This window comes from Mytilus edulis, chromosome 9 (assembly GCF_963676685.1).
Source record: "Mytilus edulis chromosome 9, xbMytEdul2.2, whole genome shotgun sequence".
In the NCBI taxonomy this organism is placed as follows: Eukaryota; Metazoa; Mollusca; class Bivalvia; order Mytilida; family Mytilidae; genus Mytilus; species Mytilus edulis.
Genome location: NC_092352.1, coordinates 32,440,046 through 32,468,033, shown reverse-complemented (window position 1 = coordinate 32,468,033; position 27,988 = coordinate 32,440,046). Strand labels below are relative to the sequence as shown.

Sequence of the window (27,988 nt, the reverse complement as noted above, 5' to 3'; positions counted from 1 at the left end):
TGAAAGCGTCCATACGATGAAATATCGAGAAGTTCCGGTTTTCTGTGCACGTTGTTTTTGTTGACTGTAATCTGGCATTTATTTAAAGTTTTTGACTGCCTTAAATATGAGCCTAGGAGTGAAGAAAACCGAGGTATATGATACAAGATGTTGAAAATTTATTGTTTTCAAATCCCCATTTTCAAGTCCAACCATTATCCCTGTAAATTGCACTTTTTTAGTTTTAATTTAATAAGTTTTATAGTTACTTCAAAATGTTGATAGTTTTTATACCAAAAGAAGAAGATTCTGAAACCGTGTTCATTCTCCCACCGGGTCCATTCGCCCACATTGTCATTTTGTTTTCGTTGTATTATCGAATGTAAATTACATTTAATATTATGAGGTTGGACCTTTCTGTTTTGTGAATTGTCCAATCCTCAATCTGAGATAATTTGCTTTGACCTGAAATGACTGTTTTGCTAGAATCTGGGTCCGTTCGCACCCTACATGTTCGTACCTAATTTTAATTGGTTTTGTGTTTAATAACTATAGCTTTGTGTAATGGTGGTCGCTTTCGCTAGATGTCTTCTTTATTCATATAATATCATTCTACGCATATTTATTTATCTTCATTGTATTTATATAGTTTCCCATGGGCGCAGCCATTTTTATTAGGGATTCGCCGGTCCACTTCCTGTGGCCCGGCCGGGACATTTTAGGGTTTAATATAAGTACTCTGATCCCGGTGACCGGCAGTTCCGAACCCGGTAGCAGACGATACACCAGTGAAAACTATTACAGAAGCAACAATATAAACACTTAGTTTATAAGGTAACCAGCTAAGCATATTTAAGCTATTTAACGCACCACCATGCACTCCCGTAAACTTGTATGCTTTAATTATAGTGTATTACAAATGTTCCATTTGTAGAATGTCAAATAAATCATCATTGCAACTTTAACGGTTTGATTCTTTAAAATCAGAGAACTCGGGAATAGTGATTCCCATGACATTCTAGAAATTTTGGACCGGAGGATAAATATGTTGAGCAAAAAAGTTCAACACCGTATAGCAATCAAGTTTACGAGTTTGCAGGGGATGAAATAGATGTAACAAAAATAAATAAACGGGAATAGTGATTCCCATGACATTGGGGGCTCGTCCGCTGATCTAAAAAGAATTTTATTGTAAAAACAGTGAGAAAATTTATTTTTCTATAGTTTGGAAACAAATAAAAATTATTTATATGCTGTAAAATTGGAATTTTATATTGTACAAACTGAACATGGCTTCAGCTAAAAGGTTTTTCGCAACTCTAAGTTCTAGGCTTAGAAATTTTGGACCGGAGGATAAATATGTTGAGCAAAAAAGTTCAACACCGTATAGCAATCAAGTTTACGAGTTTGCAGGGGATGAAATAGATGTAACAAAAATAAATAAACAAAACACAAACTTACCTTTAAAGTCGGAAAAAAGGAACACAAATATCCGTACAGATAACACAAAATTAGACACATCATTGTCGAGAATGAATGCACATTCACAAGACTCAAATACACATATTCCCACTTTGGATCATAAATATGAACGTGTCACAAATCCAGATTCAGTACAAAGAGACTCTTTATTCTCACAAAACAAGGAATGTCGTGAAACGCCGTATGTTTGTCCTAAAATTAGTCATGAAACTGACAGAAATATTACAAATGGAAATCCAACTTGTTCCATGTCGGAGTTTAATTTACATGACTTTTTCGAGTCGCCTCACAATAACGACAGCCGTGGTCTGGAAAATGGCAACTCTCAGTTGTTAACCGAACATTTGGTTGATAGCCATGATAATTTTAACGGTACAGTTTTTGAATTAACAGAACAAACACGTCCTTTGCAACGTGAAAACACTGTCGGTTGGCGGTATGACGTTAACGTAAAAGATCACGTGACCGGTGATACGCTACAATTTGATCGCATTAGGGATAAAAGTTCCACTCAAAGAAAAGGCATTAGGGAATTATCACATAATTTAGAACCAGTTCGAATGAATTTAAACAGTAGATTAATGGATCAAAGTCAGACAAACTTTTCTAACGCTCGGAATTACAACGAACAAACTTGTTGTACTGACGGAACAAATAATCGGACTGTAGCAGGTGCTTGCACTCAAACAGAATTTGAGAGGCCAGATAATTTTAAAAGGGGAAATTACGAAAATAACCAAATGGCTCAGGGGTCACAATTTCAACAAAGGAACACCCATTTTAAGGATAATACCTTTAATACACATGGTTCAAAAGAGTACACCAGGGAATATATGATCCCTCAGTACACATTTGATAAAGAAATTCCTCTTTACCAGGAAAATCAGACAATTCCAAGGGTGGAGAGGGAAAGCGTGATTCATAATAGGCAAGGGAACAATACCCTTAGAAATAAATTTAAATATGAAAATAGCCCAGTCGATTATGAATGTCAAAGCAACCCTTTAAATCCTTATCACACAGAAAATACAGATCGTGGTCCTTTTGAAAGTAATTATAGTAATCATATAACTCCTCATCGACATGAACCTAATTTCTCTGAAAATAGAAACACAAGTTTCCAATCTCAAAATACGAATGAGCAAATGAGAAATTCAAGAAACAGTCAACATAATCAGTTGACAGGTGTGAATGCTCATGAGACAAATACAAATTACGGAACACATTTAGGTGCAAAGGCAGAACATTTTTCTGTACCAGGTCAGAGACAAATACCAAGAAAACAAAAAGATCCGGATACTTACGACGGCAAACATGTAGAATGGCTTGATTATATATGTCATTTTGAGCAGGTTGCTCTATGGAATTGTTGGTCTGAAAATGAAATGGCCGCGCAATTGGCTATGAGTTTGAGGGGAAGTGCGCAACGCGCCTTAAGCGAAATTACCAGGGATGAACTGTTTGATTATGCAAAACTTAAATTTGCTTTAACCCAAAGGTTTTGTCCTCCAGAGAGAGAAACAGCATTTCGCTGTGAATTCCGTAATAGAAGGCGAAAAAGGGAAGAATCAGTAGCCGATTATGGCTACGCACTAAAACGCCTTGCGACCCGCGCTTTTCCTTCGATTCCACTCGGGGTAAGAGAAAGTCTTATCATTGAACAATATATTTCGGGGTTGGGAGATGCAGAACTCAAGAGACATGTACAATTTTCCCATCCAAATACATTAGACAAAGCAATTTCTTTGGCTTTGGAATACGAGGCGTTTGAGGGCAGTCAGATTTTACCCCGGAAACCAAAATCTGAAGAAACATCTTCAGTATACTCTTTGACCAAAACAGAAGATATGAACACTAGTTCGACAACTTCTGATAACATGATCTCAAAATTGTTGGAAGGTTTTAATGAGATGCAAAATTCCATGAAGAAAATACTTCAATCGAACAAAGATAAAAATGAACAGCCACGGTTTAGGGGAACACCAAGAAAGAAACCATTTCAATGTTTTCATTGTAAAGAGGAGGGTCATATGAAAAAGGATTGTCCATCTTTGAACAACCCTTATCGTGACAATAGTTATACACGCCAATCTTTGAACAACCCTTATCTTGACAACAGTCAAGCACGTGGTCAATCTTTTAATAACCCGTATCATGACAATAGTCATACACCAAGGAACACAGGCAATGAGTCTCATCAGGATACTTTAAATTACAAAGGACTGGGTTAGAGGCCAAAAGCTCAGTCCAAAAGGATGTAAATGTTGATTTAAATTTTTTAGATAGGCCACATTCATTGTTTAAAATTTGTAGTATTTCCAAATCTTGTTGGTTTGCTGACGTTAGGATTAATGACACAAGCTTTGATATGCTAGTGGACACTGGATCAGATGTAACTTTAGTTTCTTCTGAAATTTTCAATAAATTGGGTTTTAATAAAATGTTTCTTAATGAAGTGTCTGCAAAGTTGAACACAGCAGATGGTGACCCTTTGGACGTAATAGGAATGACAACCATTCCTCTTTTTATAGGTGGACAGTTAATAGCCCACACAGTCATTGTAGCAGGGTTAGGGGAACTGGATGGGATATTGGGAATCGATTTCTTGAGCAAAAATAACGTTTCTATTGACACCGCAAACGGGACATTAAAGTCGCCAAAATTTGACGTTTGTTTACATAAAGATAAATCTTTGTCGAGTACGTGCGCTAGAGTACACCTAACGGAAACCGTACACATACCACCTAATTCGGAAATTTTCGTACATGGTGAAATACGAGGACACTTTTTAAAGGATCGAGACGGTTGTTTGGAACCGTTAGACGAATTTAGGGGAAGCAATGAGCTTCTTATGCCTAAATCTATAATTAAAATGTCAGACTCAACCGTTATACTGTCTGTTCTTAATCCAACATCGGAACGTAAAATATTAAAGAAAAATATTCAAGTAGCGTCAGTTTCTGAAATTGATGAAGTAATGTCGTGTGACCTGCCAGACAATTCAGAAACATATGTTCTTAAGGAAAATACCATTCCCGATCATTTACTACCGTTAGTAGAGAATGTTTCTCCAAAATTGACCAAAAGCGAGCGTGAACAGTTAGCAGACACGGTGAACGAATATGCCGATATATTTGTAGGTCCCGATGGACGTTTACGTCATACCGATGTTATAGAACACGAAATTGACACAGGCGACGCTAGGCCGATAAAATTACCAGTTAGGCGCTTACCGATCGCGCAACGTGAAGTTGCCGAGAAGGAAATCGAGAAAATGTTAGAACAAGGAATCATTCAGCCAAGTAAATCACCTTGGGCGGCTCCAATCGTGTTAGTGCGCAAGCGCGACGCCACCTGGCGCTTCTGTGTTGATTATAGGAAAATTAATTCTATTTCGCGCAAGGACGCCTATCCATTACCGCGCATAGATGAGGCCCTGGACAGTCTGGCAGGCGCCAAGTACTTCTGTACCGCGGACATGGCTAGTAGTTTCTGGCAAGTTTCTGTAAGCGAGGAAGATCGTCCAAAAACGGCTTTTATCACTCATAAAGGGCTATTTGAATTCCGACATATGCCTTTTGGTCTGGCTAATAGTCCAAAGACTTTTGAGCGTCTTATGGAGATAGTTCTGTCCGGTTTACAATGGGAGAGATGTCTCGTCTATCTTGACGACATAATTGTATTTGGCAAAACATTTTCGGAAACATTGAACAATTTATCTGCCGTATTCGAAAGATTTCGTAAAGCAAATCTAAAGCTTAAAGCAAAGAAGTGTTTCTTCTTTCAAGATGAAATAAAATATTTAGGACACGTTGTTTCAGAAAGAGGAATCAAATGCGATCCTGAAAAAACGGACTCCGTTCGAAAATGGCCGAAACCAGAAAGTGTAAATGATGTACGCAGCTTCCTTGGAATTGCATCGTATTACAGGAAATTTATTCCTTCGTTTTCAGAGCTCAGTTTTCCTTTAAATCAACTTACGCGGAAAAATTGGAAATTTAAATGGACCGACGACTGTGAAAATTCATTTCACAAACTTAAACAAGCTCTTACGTCGGCACCAATTTTAGCATATCCTACTCGGAACGATTCGTTTATATTAGATACTGACGCAAGCTTATATGGCATAGGAGCAGTACTTTCGCAAGTACAAAATGGAGAGGAACTAGTTATTTCATACGGAAGTAAGACACTTTCAAGGGCTCAAACCAAATATTGCACTACTTACCGTGAATTACTAGCGGTAGTAACCTTTGTTAAACAATTTCGACACTTTTTATACGGGCGGAAATTTCTTATACGTACTGACCATTCCTCGTTAATTTGGTTAAAGAATTTTAAAGAGCCTGAAGGAATGGTTGCGCGGTGGATTTCGCTGTTAGATACATACGACTTTGAGATAAAACATCGTCGTGGCGCTGCTCATGGAAACGCTGACGCTTTATCAAGACAGATACATGTAACACGTCATTGCAAACGACCAGATTGTCCACAATGCATCCCGAATACAGAGGTGACCGTGGGAGCAATTACGCAGAAGAATGTAACTTCTGACATAAATAATGAGCTAAATAATGAATTATTGGGACCCAACGAATCAAATTGGTTAGAACAATGGACACCGCCGATATTACAAAAATTGCAGATGGAAGACGAAACTATCAGTACGGTTATTTCCTACTTAGAACAAAATAACACAAAACCGTGTATACGGAGCCAAAACCAAGATTTAGTTAACTTGCTGAGACAGTGGGACCAACTAAGTATCGAAAACGGCTTACTTTACCGTAGATATACAAGAATAGACGACGAAGTTTTTCTTCAACTTGTAGCGCCAAAAGCTATACGACTACAAATTATGCAGCAATTGCATAACAATCGAACGGCTGGCCATCTTGGGAGAGAGAAAACACTGGGAAAATTGCGTTCTCGTTTTTATTGGCCTGGAATGACAAACGATGTCATTCGTTGGTGTCAGACGTGTGGTCCTTGCGCCAGATCAAAACCTGGTCCTGCATTGGAAAGTCTCCAATGCAACATTGCACGGTATACGGTCCGTTGGAATGTATAGCAATAGACATAATGGGTCCACTCCCAGAAACGGATAGCGGTAATAACTACATCATGGTTATCGGCGACTATTTCTCAAGATGGAAAGAAGCATTCGCGCTTCCAAATCATACGGCACTAACGGTAGCTGATAAACTAACCACTGAATTTATTTGTCGTTTCGGTACTCCAACAAGAATTCATACAGACCAAGGGAGAGAGTTCGAATCGGTGCTTTTCGCCGAAATTTGTAAGTTGTTAGGAGTTGAAAAATCGCGCACTACGCCATACCATCCCCAATCCGATGGAATGGTCGAACGTTATAATCAAACCGCACAGATTATGCTTGCCATGTATGTCGACGAGAACCGTTCTAATTGGGACGATCATTTGCCTTACGTAATGATGGCATACCGGGCTGCAATACATGAGAGCACAAAATGCACCCCGAATAAACTCATGCTCGGGCGAGAAATTTCTCTGCCAATAGACGTAATGGCCGGCGCTCCGCCCAAAAGTACAGGAACGGAGTGTCCTGTACAGTATGTAGAATGGGTAAAAGACGCGCTACAAAGGGCATACGAATTTGCGCATGAAAACATGCAATCAAGTTTTCAAACAAATAAAAGATACTATGACGTGAAACTTAAAACCCGGACGTTTGAAATTAACCAACTCGTTTGGTGTTGGTATCCACCTCAGGCAAATATTAAACTAGGGTTAGGATGGACAGGTCCGTACAATGTCACCAGGAGACTGTCTGATATAACGTATCAGATAACGTCGTGCGCTACAGGGAAATCAAAAATTGTTCATGTTAATCACTTAAAACCGGTAGTCGGCGACGGATACATAAATCAATTGACAACTGTCGATATAACTGGACAAGACTACACCGAACTGAATCTGGAGATGTTACCGTTCATTTTGACAATGAAGTCGAAACATTATTAAATAAAACTGAAACCAACGAATCTATTGAAGCAACATCTGTTGTCAGTCCAAAACCTCAATACACAACAAGAGGGCGTTTAATAAAACCAAGAATTCCATATACACCATAATGCATATGTACACCACATACAATTTAATGCACACAATAACATTTTTAATATTCCAACATTTTTGTTGGCATTGTTATATGTAACATTTGGCTAGAGTAACTCATATCTCTGAGGTGTCTTTTAATAAGTGTTTATGTACACAAGCACATTAACATAATACCATGGGCCAAAAGCTTTCGGTGATGTGCAGGTTGAACATGGAAACTTACTACCATTGGATGGTAGGGGAAAAATTTTGACTAAATGGTTAGTCATGTGTAGAATTTTGGAATTCTACAGGAAGCAATGGGCTTCCAGTCGGACATAGTCTATATGAGTTAACCTACAATTAAACATATATAACAATATCAAATAAAAATATATAAAACCAATATCTTGAATGTTCTTACATTCTTCTCTTGCAGAACATGGACATAGCAGATGAATATTTCAATCTATTAGATTACAACGAGGAGGATTTAGATACTGATTTAGCTGCAATTCAAAATCAAGAAGTAGCTCAAACAACTGAGTTTGAGGTGGCAACACAAGTTGTGGCAGAGGATATGGAGAACCATGATGACCAGGATGATTCGATAGAGAAGATTGAGTTCTTTTTCACAACAGGTGGCGCGATGAAGTGTCCAATTGAAGGATGTACAGCTGGGAGGTTTACCTCCAAATGTAAATACGCTAGGCACTGGACAGAAAAGCATGTGCAGACAAGCATAAAATACCACTGCAGTGTTAGGAATTGTACGGTCACATGCAGGAGAAGATATGACATGAAAACACACCTTAAGGAAGTCCACAGAGAAGAAGATAGGTTAAGAGTAGAAAATCTTACTTGCAAGTGTGAAAAAACTGTCATGGAGAACAGAGGATACATTGATCCAGGGTTCCTGATATTTAAAGGCAGAACTATTAAATCAGTTCCGTCTACTGCTTCCGCGACGTCCTCTTGTCCACCTGTTCAGTCCACCATCAATACCTCATCTATTGCCACAACCAGCACTACAACTACATCCACTGCTGTGTCTAACTCCATTCCTACTGTCCCGTATTTTTCATCTCTCATTGCTGCCACTACTAACACATCTGTTTATCAAGAAGAACCACAGTACACAGTTACTGTGCCTTCCAAAAATCCATCCAGTAATGTTATAAGTCTTCAAGATTACCGTCACCGGGAAAATGCTCCGTCTATAGCTACCACCTCTGACATTAGAATCATAGATTATAACACTTCTTTCGGTATTGCTGCCAACTCTCAGTTTACAGATGGATCTTGCCAAACATCAAGTTTGGAGCTACAACCACTAGTTTTGCCGCCCATCCCCCAAGCCAAAGAGGAATTAGAGGGATACATACGATGGTTGTGTCTTGGTATAGATCAGTTCTCCAGACAAAGAGAAGCTGTTAAACAAAAATTAGAAGAGGTCCGAAAAGAAGGTACAAAATATGAACAAGAAAGAAAATTACGGAGAGACCTTGAGGCAGAAAACAGACAACTTAAAAGAGAAATTAAAGAAAATAAATGGAGACAACAATATCTTTTCCCGACTGAACAATAGCCGAGTGATTATGGAGTAACCGCGTCCTTATTCTGAACATTTATCTAACTTCCGATGATTGACTCATGTGAACATTTGAAATTGACATTGTTATATTTATTGTTTTATTCATTATAGTTGTTTACTATGTGATTGAATGATCTTTCCATAAGCTTGATTGAAGGTTCTGTTGTAAAATAATTTAAATACTTTAAATGAGAATATTAATTGAATTGGCTACTTACTTAAAAACAAAAATTAATATATTTTCTATTTATTCACAATTCTCTTTGGGCAAAAAAAAAAAAGAAGAAAAAAAAAAAGGAAAAGAAAGTTAAACAAAATTTTAAATGAATTATACCTGTGATAATATAGGTAAGAGAAAACTCATTGTTGTTGTTTTATTACATTGTGTATATTATGTATATTATATGTTGTATATTTTTCAGACATTGTGACTAATGTGTTACTGAACACATTAGGTCTTAAGGGGAGGGGAGTGTAATGGTGGTCGCTTTCGCTAGATGTCTTCTTTATTCATATAATATCATTCTACGCATATTTATTTATCTTCATTGTATTTATATAGTTTCCCATGGGCGCAGCCATTTTTATTAGGGATTCGCCGGTCCACTTCCTGTGGCCCGGCCGGGACATTTTAGGGTTTAATATAAGTACTCTGATCCCGGTGACCGGCAGTTCCGAACCCGGTAGCAGACGATACACCAGTGAAAACTATTACAGAAGCAACAATATAAACACTTAGTTTATAAGGTAACCAGCTAAGCATATTTAAGCTATTTAACGCACCACCATGCACTCCCGTAAACTTGTATGCTTTAATTATAGTGTATTACAAATGTTCCATTTGTAGAATGTCAAATAAATCATCATTGCAACTTTAACGGTTTGATTCTTTAAAATCAGAGAACTCGGGAATAGTGATTCCCATGACATTTGTAATCAAGTTTTAGCAAGTGTATTCTTATATTTGTTGTCATTGTCTCAAAATAAAGTGAGACAACATTTTTTTTTGTGTTGAATAAATCTTAATCATGTTTTGGATAGTGTATTGTTAAAAAAAAAACACCTTTCTAAATAAAGTGGGATTCTGTCAACGTTTTATTTTGTCTACATAATACTTCTTAACTTCAATATGTTGAAGATTACAGGAAAGCACAGGGTACTTATAAAGTGAGAAACGGAATCGAAACGAAACGAAACGAAATATAACGAAACGAAACGAAATGAAAAAATGAAGAAAAGAAATACAACGAAATGAATCTGACCCTTATGTTATGCAATTGTGTGGTGCTGTTGATGTAGTTATCATTGTTACAACCACGCCAAAATTTATAAGTACCCCTATAGCACATACTAGGGAAACAAATTAAACTAAACATATTTACAATAATTGCAAAAAACATTTTTTTTAAACAAAATTTTGTATATAGATAAAAACATGGTTTGGTTTAGCAATACATATGTGGTTTTGCACCAGACTTAAAAGCTTTTAAGTCTGGACTACAGGCTACTTGGTATGGTAGGGAATTCCACAACCTTATTGTTCTAGGAAAAAATGAATATAAATGATAGTTTGTGGGAGAGAATGGCTGTATAAATTTATGTTCTTTAGATGGTATTAGGTATGTATTTACTGGGATGGAGACTAATTGGTGTTGAATTTTATATAGCATGGTGACAGATGCAAGATTTCTTCTTTGTTGTAATGTTGTCCATCTTAGATGTTCAAGCATGGCTGTTACACTGCTTTGATAGCTGTATTGGTTGAGTGTATACCTTGCAGCTCTTCTCTGTACCATTTCAATTTTATGTATTTGTGTTGAATAACTCTTAAATAATCATGTTTTGGTTAGTGTATTGCTATAACTTTGTTTCATTGATTTGTTTCAAAATAAAGTGATATTCTGACTACGTTTTTTTTTGTGTGTTGAATAAATTTTGATCATGTTTTGGTTATTATAGTGTATTGCTATATTTCATTGATCTTTATTGTTTCAGATCAACATGATCAAAGGGACCAAGCTGTTAAAAACAATTATCTTTTGTGTTTTTCATTTAAAATCTTGAATGTTTTACTTACACCAAAGCAATTTATAACAACTATCATGATTTTCCAATTATTCAACTGGAATTTGAATTAGAATTGGGCGCGAAGGTGTAGAGTTCAAACAGACTTTGGGTGCGAGGTGCGAACGTGCGAGGTGCGAACGTGTAGGGTGCGAGAGTGTATTGGGCGCGAACGAACCTGATACCGTTTTGCCAGACACACTGGGTCGTGAGATCATAGCTTGTGCCATATGAAAAAGTTGATCTTTGCCTTTCCAAAATTATAGATGTGCTGCTTTGTTTCTTCTGGAGCCTACTGATGGCCTTTGACCAATATAATTTATATAAAATAAATCAGGCCTCTGGCTCAGTTTGTTCATTTGAACAAATTAGAATGCCTTGATTTTCATGTATATAATCAAAATGAGTTATACATATTTTATTTCTGTCAATTTTGGTTAGGGGAGGAGTAGTCCGAATAATTATGACGTCTTGAAAGGCTATTATATATTTTTCGTTGACACGTTACATCGACTGTGTCAAAGCAAAAATTTAAAATAGCCTTCCAAGACGTCATAATAATTTGGACTAGGGGGGGGGGGGGGGGGGAAGAAAAAACTTGATAAGTTCAATGGATGGAATAATTGAAAACTGACACCAAGTGATTCAGATTGCTATAGCTGACCTTTTGGCCAGATGAGCTACTCAGTTAAATTAGGTCTAGACAAAATGAAATGAAAACAAAAATGAAGCCAAGATAAACAGGGTGACTTTGAAATTAAAATCTAGGAGAACATTGCATTATCTTTTCCCACCATTGGATTTCAATTGTGTCCTTTTCATTTAGTCAAAAAAAGACTTGAAATATCAATTATAAATAAAAACATTTTTTTTTATTTGAAAAAAGTACCACTTGATGATTCTGACTGTTTATAATATAACAAATTATAAAATGTTATTGTTCAAATGTATAACCAAAAGTAAACATAATTAAGAATGTCCTGTTGTTAAAATTATAACAATGAAATAATGAATACTTGCAAAGCCATCATACATGTACATTTTTTTACACAGACATTTTGAAAAAAAATGCTAACTTTCCAAATCTGAATCCTTAAATGATGGTCAAAACTATGTGCAGGTATGAGCAATGTAAAATTTCTTGGCTGAAATTTAAAATTACAGCTGAATATTGCAGCTTGAACAGTTGTTTACAATTTGTGATTAGTCTAGATACATTGTAGCTATGGGTTTAGCTTATTCTTGCATAATTTTACAGGTAAAACAGATTACAGAAGCATTAAAGAAATTGACCAAGACCTCAGATGAACTGTTGGATGAAGCAGCAGATATAAATCTCCAGTTTACAGTAAAGAAAATTCCTAAGCTTACAAACAAAACCATTAAAATGTAAGAAAATTATAATGTATTTATTTGAATAAATGCTGTTTTACAAAATTGGCATTGATGATTAAACTACATGCATTTTAATATGTGTAAGGTTTCCAATTAAATTCCACAGTAGTTCTGTGATGACATTGTCATTGGTTTGCCCTTCAAATGGTACATTGATTAGTTAATGAAATTACATGCCAGGATCTACCTCCAGTTCCTTGTTGATATTTTACAAAAATGTGATTATTTATATTGGGCCAAAAAAAAATATATGTCTGTTTCCTGCTTCCAAGGCAAATAAATCAGGGTCAGTAGGTCGGGATTTTTTTTTTTTTTTTTTTTTTTTTTGCACTCCCTGTCAGATTTGCAGTCGGTTAAATGTCATGTTTGGTTAGGGTCCTGTACCCCAAAATGATTTAATCCCTTTAAAAAAGCTTTAATTGAATAATCCTCCCAGTGCTGAAATTTTTTAAACCTTAATTGTAGCACATTTGTGCTGGGAGCAGCCATTTTGATTGTTTGGGCATAGTAAAATACGGATCTGGATCGGACCGGAAACGTTTTTTTTCCGGATTTGAATAAAAAGATCTAGGGTCGGGGGGTTTGAGTCAGGGTCGGTCGGGAAACGGGAAACAGACATATATTTTTTTTTGGCCTTGAACAACTATTCATTTTCTCTAAATATGAAATGTATTCTTACAGGGCTTTGATAGAAACTAGGTTTTGCCAATCATTTATAATATTCTGTTTCAAGCTGATTATTATTTACACAACTTTTAATATATACAAAATGTATCTAAACTGAAATTTTTCTTGCAAATCAGCTAGTTAACCTAGAATTTATTTTTGCTTTTAATATAATTTTTGTGACAAGTTTTAAATTAGATTGCAATTATCATGATTATTGGAGTAAATATTATTAAAGTAAGGTAGCTATTTTGAATGTAGATGTGCATTGTATATTATGAACTACTGTTTTCAGAAAACTACCACATGGATTACATAAAAAGAACACAGAAGTCTGTTTATTTGTTAAAGATGTAAATAAAAAAAGTAGAGAACATGAACTATCATCAGACCATTTCCAAGATTTACTCAAGAGTAAAGGGGTTACATGTATTTCAGAGGTAACTTTCAACTTTTTCTTAAAAGATAAAATCATTATAATACATATAAGAAAGAAGATGTGTTATTTTTGCCAATGAGACAACTCTTCACAAGAGACCAAATGACACAGGAATTAACAACAAATGCTCACTTTACAGCCTGCAACATGGGCAAAGTCCATACCCCATAGTCAGCATTAAAAGTCCCTGAAATGAAATATGTAAAACAATTCGAATAAGAAAACTAACAGCCAAATATTCAAATTTATGTACAAACTAATGAACCAATTACAAATATGTAACACAACAACAAATGACAACCACTAAATAACAGGCACATGACTTGGGACAGCTACATTAAACAACAATCTATAATGCAGTTGGTATTCTTTAACATTAATTTTTGTACGACCGCAAAATTTGAAAAAAATTTTCGTCGTATATTGCTATCACGTTGGCGTCGTCGTCGTTGTCGTCGTCGTCGTCGTTGTCCGAATACTTTTAGTTTTCGCACTCTAACTTGAGTAAAAGTGAATAGAAATCTATGAAATTTTAACACAAGGTTTATGACCACAAAAGGAAGGTTGGGATTGATTTTGGGAGTTTTGGTCCCAACCTTTTAGGAATAAGGGGCCAAAAAGGGCCCAAATAAGCATTTTCTTGGTTTTCGCACTATAACTTTAGTTTAAGTTAATAGAAATCTATGAAATTTTGACACAAGGTTTATGACCACAAAAGAAAGGTTGGGATTGATTTTGGGAGTTTTGGTTCCAACAGTTTAGGAATTAGGGGCCAAAAAAGGGCCCAAATAAGCATTATTCTTGGTTTTCACACAATAACTTTAGTTTAACTAAATAGAAATCAATGAAATTTAAACACAATGTTTATGACCACAAAAGGAAGGTTGGTATTGATTTTGGGAGTTTAGGTCCCAACAGTTTAGGAATTAGGGGCCAAAAAGGGACCCAAATAAGCATTTTTCTTGGTTTTCGCACCATAACTTTAGTATAAGTAAATAGAAATCTATGAAATTTGAACACAAGGTTTATGACCATACAAGGAAGGTTGGTATTGATTTTGGGAGTTTTGGTCCCAACAGTTTAGAAATAAAGGGCCCAAAGGGTCCAAAATTAAACTTTGTTTGATTTCATCAAAAATTGAATAATTGGGGTTCTTTGATATGCCGAATCTAACTGTGTATGTAGATTCTTAATTTTTGGTCCCGTTTTCAAATTGGTCTACATTAAGGTCCAAAGGGTCCAAAATTAAACTTAAGTTTGATTTTAACAAAAATTGAATCCTTGGGGTTCTTTGATATGCTGAATCTAAAAATGTACTTAGATTTTTTATTATTGGCCCAGTTTTCAAGTTGGTCCAAATCAGGATCCAAAATTATTATTATTTTAAGTATTGTGCAATAGCAAGAAATTTTCAATTGCACAGTATTCAGCAATAGCAAGAAATCTTCAATTGCACAGTGTTGTGCAATAGCAAGAAATCTTCAATTGCACAGTATTGTGCAATAGCAAATATTTCCAATTGCACAGTATTGCACAATAGCAAGAAATATCTAATTGCACAATATTGTGCAATAGCAAGAAATTCTAATTGGATTTCAATTGGAGTTATCTTTCTTTGTCCAGAATAGTAGTTGAATCAACTTAAATCATTGTTTTATACAATATACAATGTATATTCACTTTTACTACCAACTAATAGAGTAAAACAATCTTTACCATTCAGTGATAACAAGCACTTTTTTTACATTTTAATATTTTATGATGTATTTAAATGAGTAGTTATTGTTGCAAACTTCATTAGAAATTTGAATTGAGATCAGTTTTGAAATAAGGGAAAGGGGGATGTGAAAAAAAAATTGGGGGGTCAATTTTTTTCATTTCAGATTTCATAAATAAAAAGAAAATTTCTTCAAACATTTTTTTGAGAGGATTAATATTCAACAGCATAGTGAATTGCTCAAAGGCAAACATTTTTTTTTAAGTTCATTAGACCACATTCATTCTGTGTCAGAAACCTATTCTGTGTCAACTATTTAATCACAATCCAAATTTAGAGCTGAATCCAGCTTGAATGTTGTGTCCATACTTGCCCCAACCGTTCAGGGTTCAACCTCTGCGGTCGTATAAAGCTGCGCCCTGCGGAGCATCTGGTTTTATTATGACATGTAACATTATTACATGTATATATGTCCAATTAGATGGGTTTTTTTTTTATATTACTGTCTTTTGAGTATATATATTATAAATTTCTGAGTTTTGAATTATGTTGTTTTTTTCTCAATGTATCTGAATTTATATCTAGTGTACAAACTCTTGACAATTGATTTCATATATTTTTAGTCTAAGTAATTACATTAAAACTTGCCCAAAAGAACTAATGTTGAAAAGACAAATAACTAACCGGTAATGGACTTACGTTCTTATTTTATTATTAATGAAGTAAATAAGTTAAGCATGATATCAACTGATTGGTTGTTCTGCTTACATCTCTAACTACTGAACAATTTAAAAAAAAAGAAGATCAGTTGAAATATGTTACGTTATCTCTTCATTACAGATTATTCCATTGAAGTCTTTGAAACTAGAATATAAACCATATGAAGCCAAAAGAAATCTTTCCCAGAATTATGATATGTACCTAGCAGACAGTAGAATTGTCAGATTACTACCATCATTATTAGGCAAAAGTTTTTATGGGAGAAAAAGGTAACATATGTGTATGTCATGTTCTTGTTATATTTTGGTTAAAATACATATACCATGTACAGCTGTAAACTAATTTCCATTGGGATTTCCAGAAATTTTGATTTAAATGTTTATTTTATACATTTCACAATACTTTGACTGATTGTATTGGTGGGAGTATGAATTTTTCAGAAATAGAAAAAAAATTGGCTGATATTACTTTGAAATTACTGATATTGAGCATGTTGAGTGAAAGATTGTAATGTATTAAGGTTGATTGATTAATTGATCGGTTGATAGTTTCTTGCACTACACTTAGTGGCAACAGTAAGTTTAAAGAACAGTTAGAACACAATAATAAAGTAAATATAGATAACTGTTGCAAAACTTGTATGTCATTGGATTCTAAGTAAATTTTGAGAGTAAAAGAAAATACATTAAGTCAAAATAGTTTTAAAACTTATGAAACAGAATTTGAATGAATTGTCTATATTTTTATGCCCCACCTACGATAGTAGAGGGGCATTATGTTTTCTGGTCTGTGCGTCCGTTCGTCCGTTCGTTCGTCAGTTCGTCCGTTCGTCCGTCTGTCCCGCTTCAGGTTAAAGTTTTTGGTCGAGGTAGTTTTTGATGAAGTTGAAGTCCAATCGACTTCAAACTTGGTACACATGTTCCCTATGATATGATCTTTCTAATTTTAATGCCAAATTAGAGATTTTACCCCAATTTCACGGTCCACTGAACATAGAAAAATGATAGTGCGAGTGGGGCATTCGTGTACTGAGGACACATTCTTGTTTATAGACTATTCTTTGACAAGGAAAAAACAAAGTCTGTTTAACTTATCAAGCTGACCTCCATGGAACAGATTGTAATACATGTATATACAATTAGTTTTATCATTCTCTATACAAAAAAAAAGGTCCTTTGCTGTCTGCATATAGAAAAGGGTCGGCGTTTTACGTTTCCGCAAATTGGCATCACTTTTCCGGAAAAAAAAGATGACGTTTTACGTTTCGGCAAATAAATATCTTACTTTTCCGGAAAAAAAGTAACTATTCCGGAAAAAAAAAATTATTGCTTTTCCGCAAATAATTGAGGAATACCTGTTGATCGAAAGCAAAGCCATAATATAAAATAAATATAAAGTAAGTCAAAGGTCATCATAACATGCAAGTAAACTTCATCATTGAAATCTATGAAAACGTATGTTCAAAAGTCAGCACTAATCAGAAATATCTTGATATGAGTTCATAAGTCAGTTCTGGCAGAATATTTGTAGCCAACACGCCGCACAAATCCACAGTAGTACATTCACCGTTTACAAGTTTTGTATTTTGTTCAAGAACTTAAGGAAGTCCATCTTCTCCTTTTCACATTTCCAAAGATGTGCTTTTACAGTTAGAGTTTTCATCTTTATGTAAGATGTTGTTTGCAGTTTCAATAGCACATCGACAAAAACAAACAAAAAATGTTAGGATGGCTAGCGTAAAACTGCTCGTTCAAGTGGGCATGAAAAGACTCTGCACTATTCGTGTTTTCGTAACAGCAGTATGCATTACACATTCAAAGTCATTATGAACTACCTCGGGAAGTTATTCTTTGGGTAGTGCACACATCAATAAGCCGATCCAACAGTTTCGTGTAACATTCCTCGGATTTAAGTGGAAGTAAGGCAAATACAAGACGAATGTAGTTACCATTTTTACATCCATGTATCGAATAAACTGAGTTGGTAGAAGAATTTCGGACAGGATTTAAATGTGCTATCTATGAAAATATCAGTCATTTCATTACATAGACATACCAAGTTGGTGAAACATGAAAGTATAATGATTCCCGAATCAAAATCATTGACTAATTAAAAGTTAAAATAAGTTTCAATTTTGTTAGTGTTCAAATCTATTTGTCTTAATGTCTCGTGAATTTCTAATCTACATTTAGATAATTTTGGAAACTGCTTTCGCCTGTCTCTGTATAAGGACATAGCAACATTTTTCAAGTCAATATATATTCAATTATTTACAATTTACCAAGTAAATTTCCGGAAAAGTAATAAATACAAATTGCGGAAACGTATACTTTAAATTTGCGGAAACGTAGCATTGGGACTTTGAAAAATTAGCGGAAATGCAATACGCCCAAAAGGGTAACAGTTATGTGATGTTTATATTTTTTAAAGTAAGAACTTGTATTCATAACAGGCAACCAGTACAGGTGAACTTAGAAGCTAAGGATTTGAAGACAGAAATTACAAATGCTGTAAATAATACAAGATGCATTATAACAGGAAGAGGTCCAGTCAGGTAAATACATTTAAAAAAAATTAGGTATATATTGAGGGCCCATCATTGACAGGGATATCTCTTATGATGTGTTTTAAACTTGCATTGAGTCAAATATTTTACACATCTAAAAGTTACTTGTGATTTCAAAATTTATTAAGATTAAACATCCAAATTTTCTGCTCTTTTGTAGGGCTGTTGTCTCTTTGACATAGTCCCCATTATAAGTAAATTCTCAATTAAAGTCATATGAAACGAGTGAGTGGTGAAAAATAATGTTTATCAAATTCATGAACCAATGCAAGAATATATCATAAACTTAGTCTTCTGTACACAATTTTCTCATTTTTTACGCAAATATATCGTTTAATCGTCAATTTTTTTCCCTCTCTTTCTGTTATGATTTAACAAATATGGCTGCTAATTAAATACTGTGTTTTGAAGCTGAAGTTTACTGATTGTCACCTTAAAGTAAACAAATAACAAAAAGCATGGGTATTGAGCACGTGTTTAACATGTACAATCAGATAATTGTTTATTTTAATGACAGATCCATGTGTATTGTGATCACTGGATTTTTACGAGGAGGGTTACGCTCAGGTCACTATGCATACGGAAAATATGTTGGCGAATTGCTTCCTGGAAGGAAGCAATTAAAAATAAGTTAACTTTTTCTAAATGTGGACAAATTAAAGAATGTTCCTCAGAAAAATGTATATGTACATAAGTTGTATAATGAAAACTATCCATTTAGTTATAAAAAACATATGCATATTTTTTTTAATTTGAGGTTTCTTATCAGTAAAAAAAAAAAATTTACACAAAAAATCTGTATGGAATGAAAACTCATATCTTAAAACAATAGAAAATAACTAATTGCTTGCATGTAGAATGGTTATTCATGTTTTTATTCTCAAACATTGTTCACAATATTCTGTTACCCTAAATTGTTTTATTTACATTTATCAATCAGTATGGTAAGAGTGGCCCATTTTGACCTGAAAACACCACATATCGTAGACAATGTCATGTCTGCCTTAGAACAGTTGGTTTCAGCCATACCAGGAGGTGCTGTCAACATCAGAAATGTTTACCTTAAAACTAAGGATTCCATGGCTTTGCCTTTATACGTGTCAATGGGTAAGTTATCTTAATTTACAAGTAGGCATAATATCGATAGAATAGCAGCCAGGGGGTTAATGGCTATTCCACCAGATGCTGTGAACATCATCTATAGGTTCAAGGTACAGGTGAACTAAATTTTCAATATTTAAATGTGTATGGAAGCCGGCTGGTAAATTCAAAAGGAGTAAGTTCGGTAAGGGCCATATTTGGCCCCAATTATAAAGTTCATAATTACAAGACAATAAATGTTTTAAGTTGCCTTAAAGACATGTTAGAAAGTTGAACAGAACTGTTTTTGTCAAAGTTTAATTCTAACACGTTGATTTTTACATCCAAAAAAGGTCAAGATATGGGATTTTGGTGAAATTTGACAAAATCAGCTAGATTTCAACCAAATAAAGGACCAGGAAACATAGAGCGCAGGCGTCGACAAGCTTAAGATTCAAATAAGACATGTGAAATGTCTTCACAAACATTATTTTAAAAGATCTTTGTTGTCGACGTATGCACTCCATGTTTCCTGTCCAATAATCTATGGAAATTTACCCATTTTCATTGATTTTTTCGTGAAAAATCAATATGAGTACAACTTGTGACGTCATAATGAAACGCAGAAACGTAAAATTTTCAACAAAATGGTTTATATCCTAGCTAGTCAATGTATTAGCTATAAATTATCGTGATATTGGTCGATAACTCCGAATTTGAAATTTACGCTAAAAAAGGGGGCCATTTTAGGACCTTATCGAACATACTCCTTTATTATTGTAAGCACACACAATCCAAAATTGTAGGTATTCAAGAGAAGCTGTATGCATAGCAACATTAAAAGTTTATGAAGTTTGCAGTATGTAGAAAAAACCCATATTTACCATAAATTATTGTTTTCACAGCATTTAGTTTTACATTCAATCTGTAAGGTTATAAAAATACTGAATCTTTTTATGGATGTTTTAACTTCTGAAAAAGAATAAATGATGCATGAAAAAGAAACAGCCTTGAAAATGATAATAATCTGCTGATAGTGAAGTTTTCAGTGGTGAATCAATAAATCTGCCTAAGAGGGGCCCTGCTCTCAGTCATGCTTCAATGATTCCCTATATAATCAACCAAGTTTTTCCTACAAAAGGGCCCCCTCCCCCTCTAAGTCCTCCTCTGAATGACAAATACCCATGTTAGGAAACTGATTATATAACCACAAGACCAATTTGAAACAAATTTTGTAGGCTTTATGTGCAAATTGAATTATTTCGTCCTATTTGCATTAAATAATGTCTTCCAGATGCAATGATACATTCAGATTTAAAAAAAAATCTTCTCAGAATTTTAACTGTTTGGGTTGCAAACATTGCAAAAATGATGATATTAAGGTTGCAGTCATTGACAGTCTTGTAATTGACTGCTCCATTATGACTTACATGCAAAACAGCTGAACTTTGAAATTAAAAAAAATAAAAATTCTTCATAGAAAAAAAATCATGTTCATATCATGTATGTACTAATGTGAAATTGTGATTTAATAGAAAAAAAAAGTGGGTCATGCCATGAAGAATAAAAAGTTATGTAACCCTGATGTCAAAACTTTCTTTTGGTACTTTCTGTTTGATGTTTTTACTAGGCTGCACCACTTCCAGACTAATCCAGTAAACATGATATCCTTCCACTTTTCTGGATTGATATCCCCAAAAAGATGCAAGATTTTTTTGAAAATCTGTATATATGTTTCAATTCAGCATACACTTTTAATCAGACAGAAAAAAATTGGACTATTTTATTTCCCTCGTTGTTTTGACATGCACCAGAAACTGGAGTTGTAAAACAAGACTGGTACCTATTTTACCTTTTTTGTTGTTGCTTTTTATGAAAATACTGGACTTGATAAAGAAATATATAAACAGGAAAAAATATCAACCAAAAAATATTATTTAGTAGCACATTATTTTCTAGTCTTGAATGTTGAAAAGTCACATAGATTTAGGTGAGCAACACATGCTTTTTAGAGCCTCTACTCTAGTTGTCGTTGAGATGCTTTCTAATTTACATTTTAATACAAAATATCATCTTTTATTCATAAAGTAGAATACAAATATTATCCCTTCTGTAAAGCTATAATTATAAGACTTAACTCTTTACAGGATCAATTGAAGAGGTTAACTTGCCTAACACAAAAAAGACGAGGAAAGAGTTAGTTGTAGATGAAATCACAACAGTAGAGGAAGGCAAGGTGGAGATAACTCCTACAGGATTTGTCACAGTAGTCAAAGAGGGACAAACAGGTGGAAAAATAACATTGAGAGGAAAAAGATCAGGAAAGAAGGGGCTTACTTCAAAGAAAAAGAAAATGAAGTTAAATAAAACAAAGAAAACATAACTTAAATAGTGTTGGCTCTTGATTTGTTGTATAACTGCAATATGTTTATAGCCTGGAGTTACATGGAACTGCAACTTGAATTATGCCGAAATAATTTTGCAATCATCACATCTCATCAACTAATAATAGTACAGTGTATTGACTCCAATTTTTATCATTTTGTCAAACTTGTGGTTTATAGAATTATTGTTTTTGTTTACCATACCTTGAGCAAAGGAATGAATATCTTAATTGGAATAAAACAATGATGTAAACTATTTGTATAAAGCTTTATATTTCATACAGAAAACCTGGATGCTTCATACCGTGTATGCAGATACCTAATGGTATGAAGTTTCTGTCTTTCATGTCCATTGTCCTTTACCTCATTTTATGGTTTAGCAACTGCTTTAAAAAAAGACAGTTTTTTTTTTTGTCAATTTATCACTTATGAGTAAATAGATATTTGGTATATTGGTTCCTTGCAACATCTACATGTCTGCTAGAAAAAGATTACCTGATTTTTGTCAATGAAAAAGAAATACATAGCAATCCTACATTCCTTCATTGTCGTCCACAAATATTCACTATGTGGTTAAAGTTTTTGAAATTTTTATGGTCATAAGATACTATCCAGATATCAGTTTAGTAAAAAAAAATCCTGTTTATCCTTATTTTACTTATAAATTGACTAAGTTTTTATACCCCATGCAACGAAGTTGCGGAGGGTATAATGTTTTTGACCCGTCCGTCCGTCAGTCCGTCAGTCCTGTTTCTTGTCATCGCAACTCCTCTCAAACCACACAACAGAATTTCACGAAACCTTTTCAGATAATAAGGACATACTATGTAGTTGTGCATATCGACGGGAAATTGCGATTCAATTTTTTTTCTAGGAGTTATGCCCCTTTGAACTTATTTACTTTATTGTACTACTGCAACAGTTTGTCATCGCAACTCCTCTCAAACCACACAATAGAATTTCACGAAATCTTTTTATATGATAAGGACATATTATGTAGTTGTGCATATCGACGGGAAATTACGATTCAATTTTATTTCTAGGAGTTACGCCCCTTTGAACTTATTTGCTTCAATGTACTACTGCAACAGTTTGTCATCGCAACTCCTCTGAAACTACACAACAGAATTTCATGAAACCTTTTCAGATAATAAGGACATACTATGTAGTTGTGCATATCGACGGGAAATTACGATTCAATTTTATTTCTAGGAGTTCCGCCCCTTTGAACTTATTTGCTTCACTATACTGTTGACTCCTCTCGCTTGGAATTTATGTACTACTGCAACAGTTTGTCATCACAACTACTCTCAAACCATACAACAGAATTTCACGAAACCTTTTCAGATAATAAGGACATACTATGTAGATGTGCATATCGACAGGAAATTATGATTCAATTTTTTTTCTAGGAGTTACGCTCCTTTGATCTTACTTGCTTCAATGTACTTCTGCAACAGTTTGTCATCGCAACTCCTCTGAAACCACACAACAGAATTTCATGAAACTTTGTACATAATAAGGACATACTATGTAGATGTTCATATTGACAGGAAATTATGATTCAGTCTTTTTTTTTTATACAATTTTCTTTTCTTACACTTATTTTATTTCTCCAATGACAATGTGGGGACGTGGGGTATGTGAGCGTGCTCACTAAGGTTCTTTAATTTTGACAGTTAACATTACATTCAGTCTGTGGTTAAAGATTCCGAAATTTTAATAACTTTCTTCAACTACCCTGGATTTCTCCCAATCTTAGACAGAAGCTTGTTTATGATCATAAAATAGTATCCAGAAGTAAATTTTGTGAAAAAAATAAATTCTGTTTATCTGTATTTTACTTATAACAGCTCTTCTATAAAAACATGCAAAACAAAACTTTGATCAACTTGCTTGCTATGTTTGCAAACAATAGGTAGGCAGAGTTTCAGTCTGTTTTAACTATACTGGGATTTGATTGGATGATAAAAATTGGCTTGAAATGAAGTTAATGTATATTGTTCAATCAAATTTCAGTATATAGTAAATAGACTGAAACAGACTACCTACCTGTTGTTTACAAACATCAAAACAAACATAGCAAGCAAGTTGATCAAATGTTTGCTTTGCATGTTTTTATGGAAGACCCGTAATGGACTTAGTTTTTCTGCCAGTTCACATTTCATTCACTCGCTCTTTCTTAAACTATCCTGGTTTTCTACCAAACTTGAACAAAAGCTTTTTTATAATCAGAAGATGGTAGGTAACAAGAAGTAAAGGAGTAGGTTCAGTAAGACCCCTTTTTGGCCCCAAAATATAGCAGTTTTACAAAATTGTGAAAATGTAATTTTTAAGCTATTTACTGGAAAGTAGAATGCTTCGGCTACATAAATATGGGCTGTTTTTGACAATACAATGCACATATATCGGGTACTAGCATCATTAAGTCATGCTAAATTACTGAAATCTTCACAATTTTAGCATTTTAGTTAAAATTTAGACGGTTTCCGTCTTAAATGAAAGTGGCTGCATTCGTGTTCATTCATAATATTGAAATTTAAGCTGTATTTGATGATATTACATAACATATAAAGGTTGAGGATGAACACAGATGCGGCCACTTTCAATTTTGACAAAGACCATCTGAAAAGTTACGTTTTTTTGGCATATTTGATAGATTTTTCATAGTTAAGCTTGAATCGGAGCGTTTTTAATGACTAAATCAGTTAAAATCTTTCACATAAACTAATTGAATCAATTGAAATAGACACTTAAGTGTTTAAGAAATGTCCAAAATCTTTCGTCAGATGAACCTTGAATTTGAGGCCAAATTGGCCCTTCCCGGACCTACTCCTTTTGTAAAAAAAATATACTTCTTTTATTTTCATATTTTCTCCTAAATAGACTTAGTTTTTCTGCCAGTCAATAACTACTCTTCCAGTAAATATTTCATACAGCCTGCAGTTAAAGTACTTAAAACCAATTATTATATATAGTAGGCGAGAACAAATATTTTAGCTTTTATGGATCAGTGATCAATGTTAAGGTATACGATTAAGTCTGTTTCTCAGATACTATAAGCAATAATTTAACTATTTGTGGTGTATGGAATGATTGTAAGGGGATAATGTCAGTTTGACATGTTCATCTGACCTTGATCTCATTTTCAGTTCTTTTGTCAATGTAAATATGTGGACAGTTTTTCAGATACTAGATCAACTATATTTGGTATGTGGAATGATTTCAGGTGTAATTGTCTGTCTGGCAGGTATAATCTGACCTTGATGATGATCTCATTTCATTAGTCAATATCAACTTTTCGTGTTTTGGTATGTTTTCAATTACCATAAGCAATAGGTAAACTATATTTGGTAAATGGAATTATTGTGAGGTGAATATGTCTGTATGACCATGGCCTTATTGTTGTGGATCTTTAAAATTTTAAGTTTATGTGATACTTGTAGTAAAAACTTTTGTCTTCAAAACTTTCTTCATAAGATGGCCAGTAAAACAGAAGAGACATTTTAAGCATGTGCACTCTTGTTAAATTTATTTTTATAAACAGAATGTGGACTGAGTTGCAGATTTGTTATATCCAGCTTTGTACAAATTGATCATGCTGTCAATAGTAGACTAGCATAGGAATGTCCAATTTTAGCCACATTTATTAGCCAAAATAGCCTTCATTGACTTACAGAACACATAGTTGTACCAGCTTAAATTATAGACATAAAAACAACACAAAATAACCTATAACAAATAGAAACAAGAATGTGTCCATAGTACACGGATTCCCCACTCACACTATCATTTTCCATGTTCAGTGGACCGTGAAAGGGGGGTCAAAGTTTTAATTTGGCATTTAATTAGAAAGATCATATCAAAGGGAACATGTGTACTTAGTTTCAAGTTGATTGGACTTCAACTTCATCAAAAACTTTAACTTGAACTTCGCACTATCATTTTCTATTTTCAGTAGACCATGAAATTGGAGTCAAAACTTTAATTTAGCACTAAAATTAGAAAGATGATATCATTGGGAAAATGTGTACTAAGTTTAAAGTTGATTGGACTTCAACTTCATCTAAAACTACCTTGACCAAAAACTTTAACATGAATCCGGACGAACGGAAGTACAGACCAGAAAACATAATGCCCCTCTACTATCGTAGGTGGGGCATAAACATGTCTAGATTGTTTCCTCTCTGAACTATCTTGTACCCTTGCAATGGTTTTCTATATGTACTCCTTGTTTTTTAATGTCAAACTGGTGGAACAGTTACAAAAATTTTGCGGTGGTATATTGGTATCACATTGATGTCCTATGACAGTTAACATGTTCCGCATAGGAGTTATTCTGTGTGAGAAACCCCTGTGTCAGAAACACATTACTAGTATGTGTCAAATATTTAATTACAATCCAAATTAAGACCTGTATCAAAGACGACTATTGTGTCCATTTTTGCCTCAACTGTTCGGGGTTAGACCTCTGTGGTTGTATCCTGCTGCGCTCGGCAAAGCAATTTATTAATGTCTGTTACATGTAATGCATGTTTGAATATGCCTGTAAAAAATCCTTTTTATCGAAGTTCATGACAGTTTTTAAGAGCAATAACTCCTATGAGTTGACTTATTTGTAGGTGGTACTTTTCTAAAAGCTTTTGCTGTTCAAAGTTTCGGTCTTTCATAGTTACCAAAGCCATGTGAGCTGCCATCATCATCCAAAATATGAATATTCATTATATTTATAATCCTTACATAATTTCTAAAGAAACTACCCATAACTAATTAATTTGAGTGCCTCTATTTTATACAGTGATGCTTTTTTCATATTCATAACTTATTACTTCCCATTTACCATTTGTTAATATTTTTACACATAATAGACTTTTATGTCATATTTTTTTTGGAACTACAAATCAACTTTCTCTATTTCATTTCAGGTTTCATGTGAATATGCTGTATTGTGTATATTTATACTTTCAACCAACAACTTCCTGTTAACCAAAAACTTCTCTAGTCTAATGCATTATGACCAAGTACAAAATTTTAGATGCAGTTTTCTCCAAAACTAGTAATCAGTGATCAGTTTCACAAAAAAAATTCCATTGAAATGTGAAATGACAACTCTTCTAAAATTGCATATCAAATACCAGACTTATACCCAATGTCATTGACTAAAACATAAGGTGTTCATCTTAAACTGAACTTATGACACACATTAACATGTAAATAATGCAAAACATTCAGTATACCATGACTAAACAAGAATGTGTCCCATGTACACGGATGCCCCATCCCATTATCATTTTCTATGTTCAGTGGACTGTGAAAATGGGGGAAAATCTCTAATTTGGCATTAAAATTTGAAAGATCATATCATAGGGAACATGTGAACTAAGTTTCAAGTTGATTGGACTTCAACTTCATCAAAAACTACCTCGACCAAAAACTTTAACCTGAAGCGGGACAGACAGATGAACGGACGAACAGACAAACAAACGGATGCACAGACCAGAAAACATAAATGGGGCATAAAAAAGGAGAGGGAGGAAGAATGGATCTAAAAATCTCCATGGAAATGAGATGTGCAAATTCTTATACATCTGTATACCAAATAGCATTGACCTACACATATAAGTTCCCCTTCAACTGACCTTATCACAAACTTATGTTATCTAAGCAACAGGGGCATGGCCAAATAAACTCCATGGAAATGAGATGTGCCAATGCTAATACAACTGCATTCAAATATTGACCTACCACTACTGGTTCCCCATCAAATTGACCTAATCACAAAAATTGTTGATGCTGCTGCTGATGCCATTGGAAACAACATGCA

The 27,988-nt window shown here is 34.2% G+C and overlaps 1 protein-coding gene across 1 annotated transcript; it reads left to right on the top strand.

Annotated features, from left to right (window-relative positions):
- Positions 1-2: 2 nt before the first annotated feature.
- On the top strand, positions 3-22,420 carry LOC139488136 (ribosomal L1 domain-containing protein 1-like). The gene is made up of 7 exons (XM_071273537.1): positions 3-133; positions 12,456-12,586; positions 13,554-13,698; positions 16,255-16,403; positions 18,587-18,688; positions 19,641-19,807; positions 21,928-22,420. The coding sequence occupies exons 1-7, from the start codon at positions 107-109 to the stop codon at positions 22,161-22,163; spliced, it is 957 nt and encodes a 318-aa protein (XP_071129638.1). The 5' UTR covers positions 3-106; the 3' UTR covers positions 22,164-22,420.
- Positions 22,421-27,988: the final 5,568 nt, after the last annotated feature.

Bases quoted from the DNA above. Each gene is read 5' to 3' on its own strand.
- LOC139488136 (XM_071273537.1), top strand. From the start codon at position 107: ATGAGCCTAGGAGTGAAGAAAACCGAG. The intron at 12,587-13,553 runs GTAAGAAAATTA...TACTGTTTTCAG, and splicing joins ACAAACAAAACCATTAAAAT to AAAACTACCACATGGATTAC. The intron at 19,808-21,927 runs GTAAGTTATCTT...AACTCTTTACAG, and splicing joins GCCTTTATACGTGTCAATGG to GATCAATTGAAGAGGTTAAC.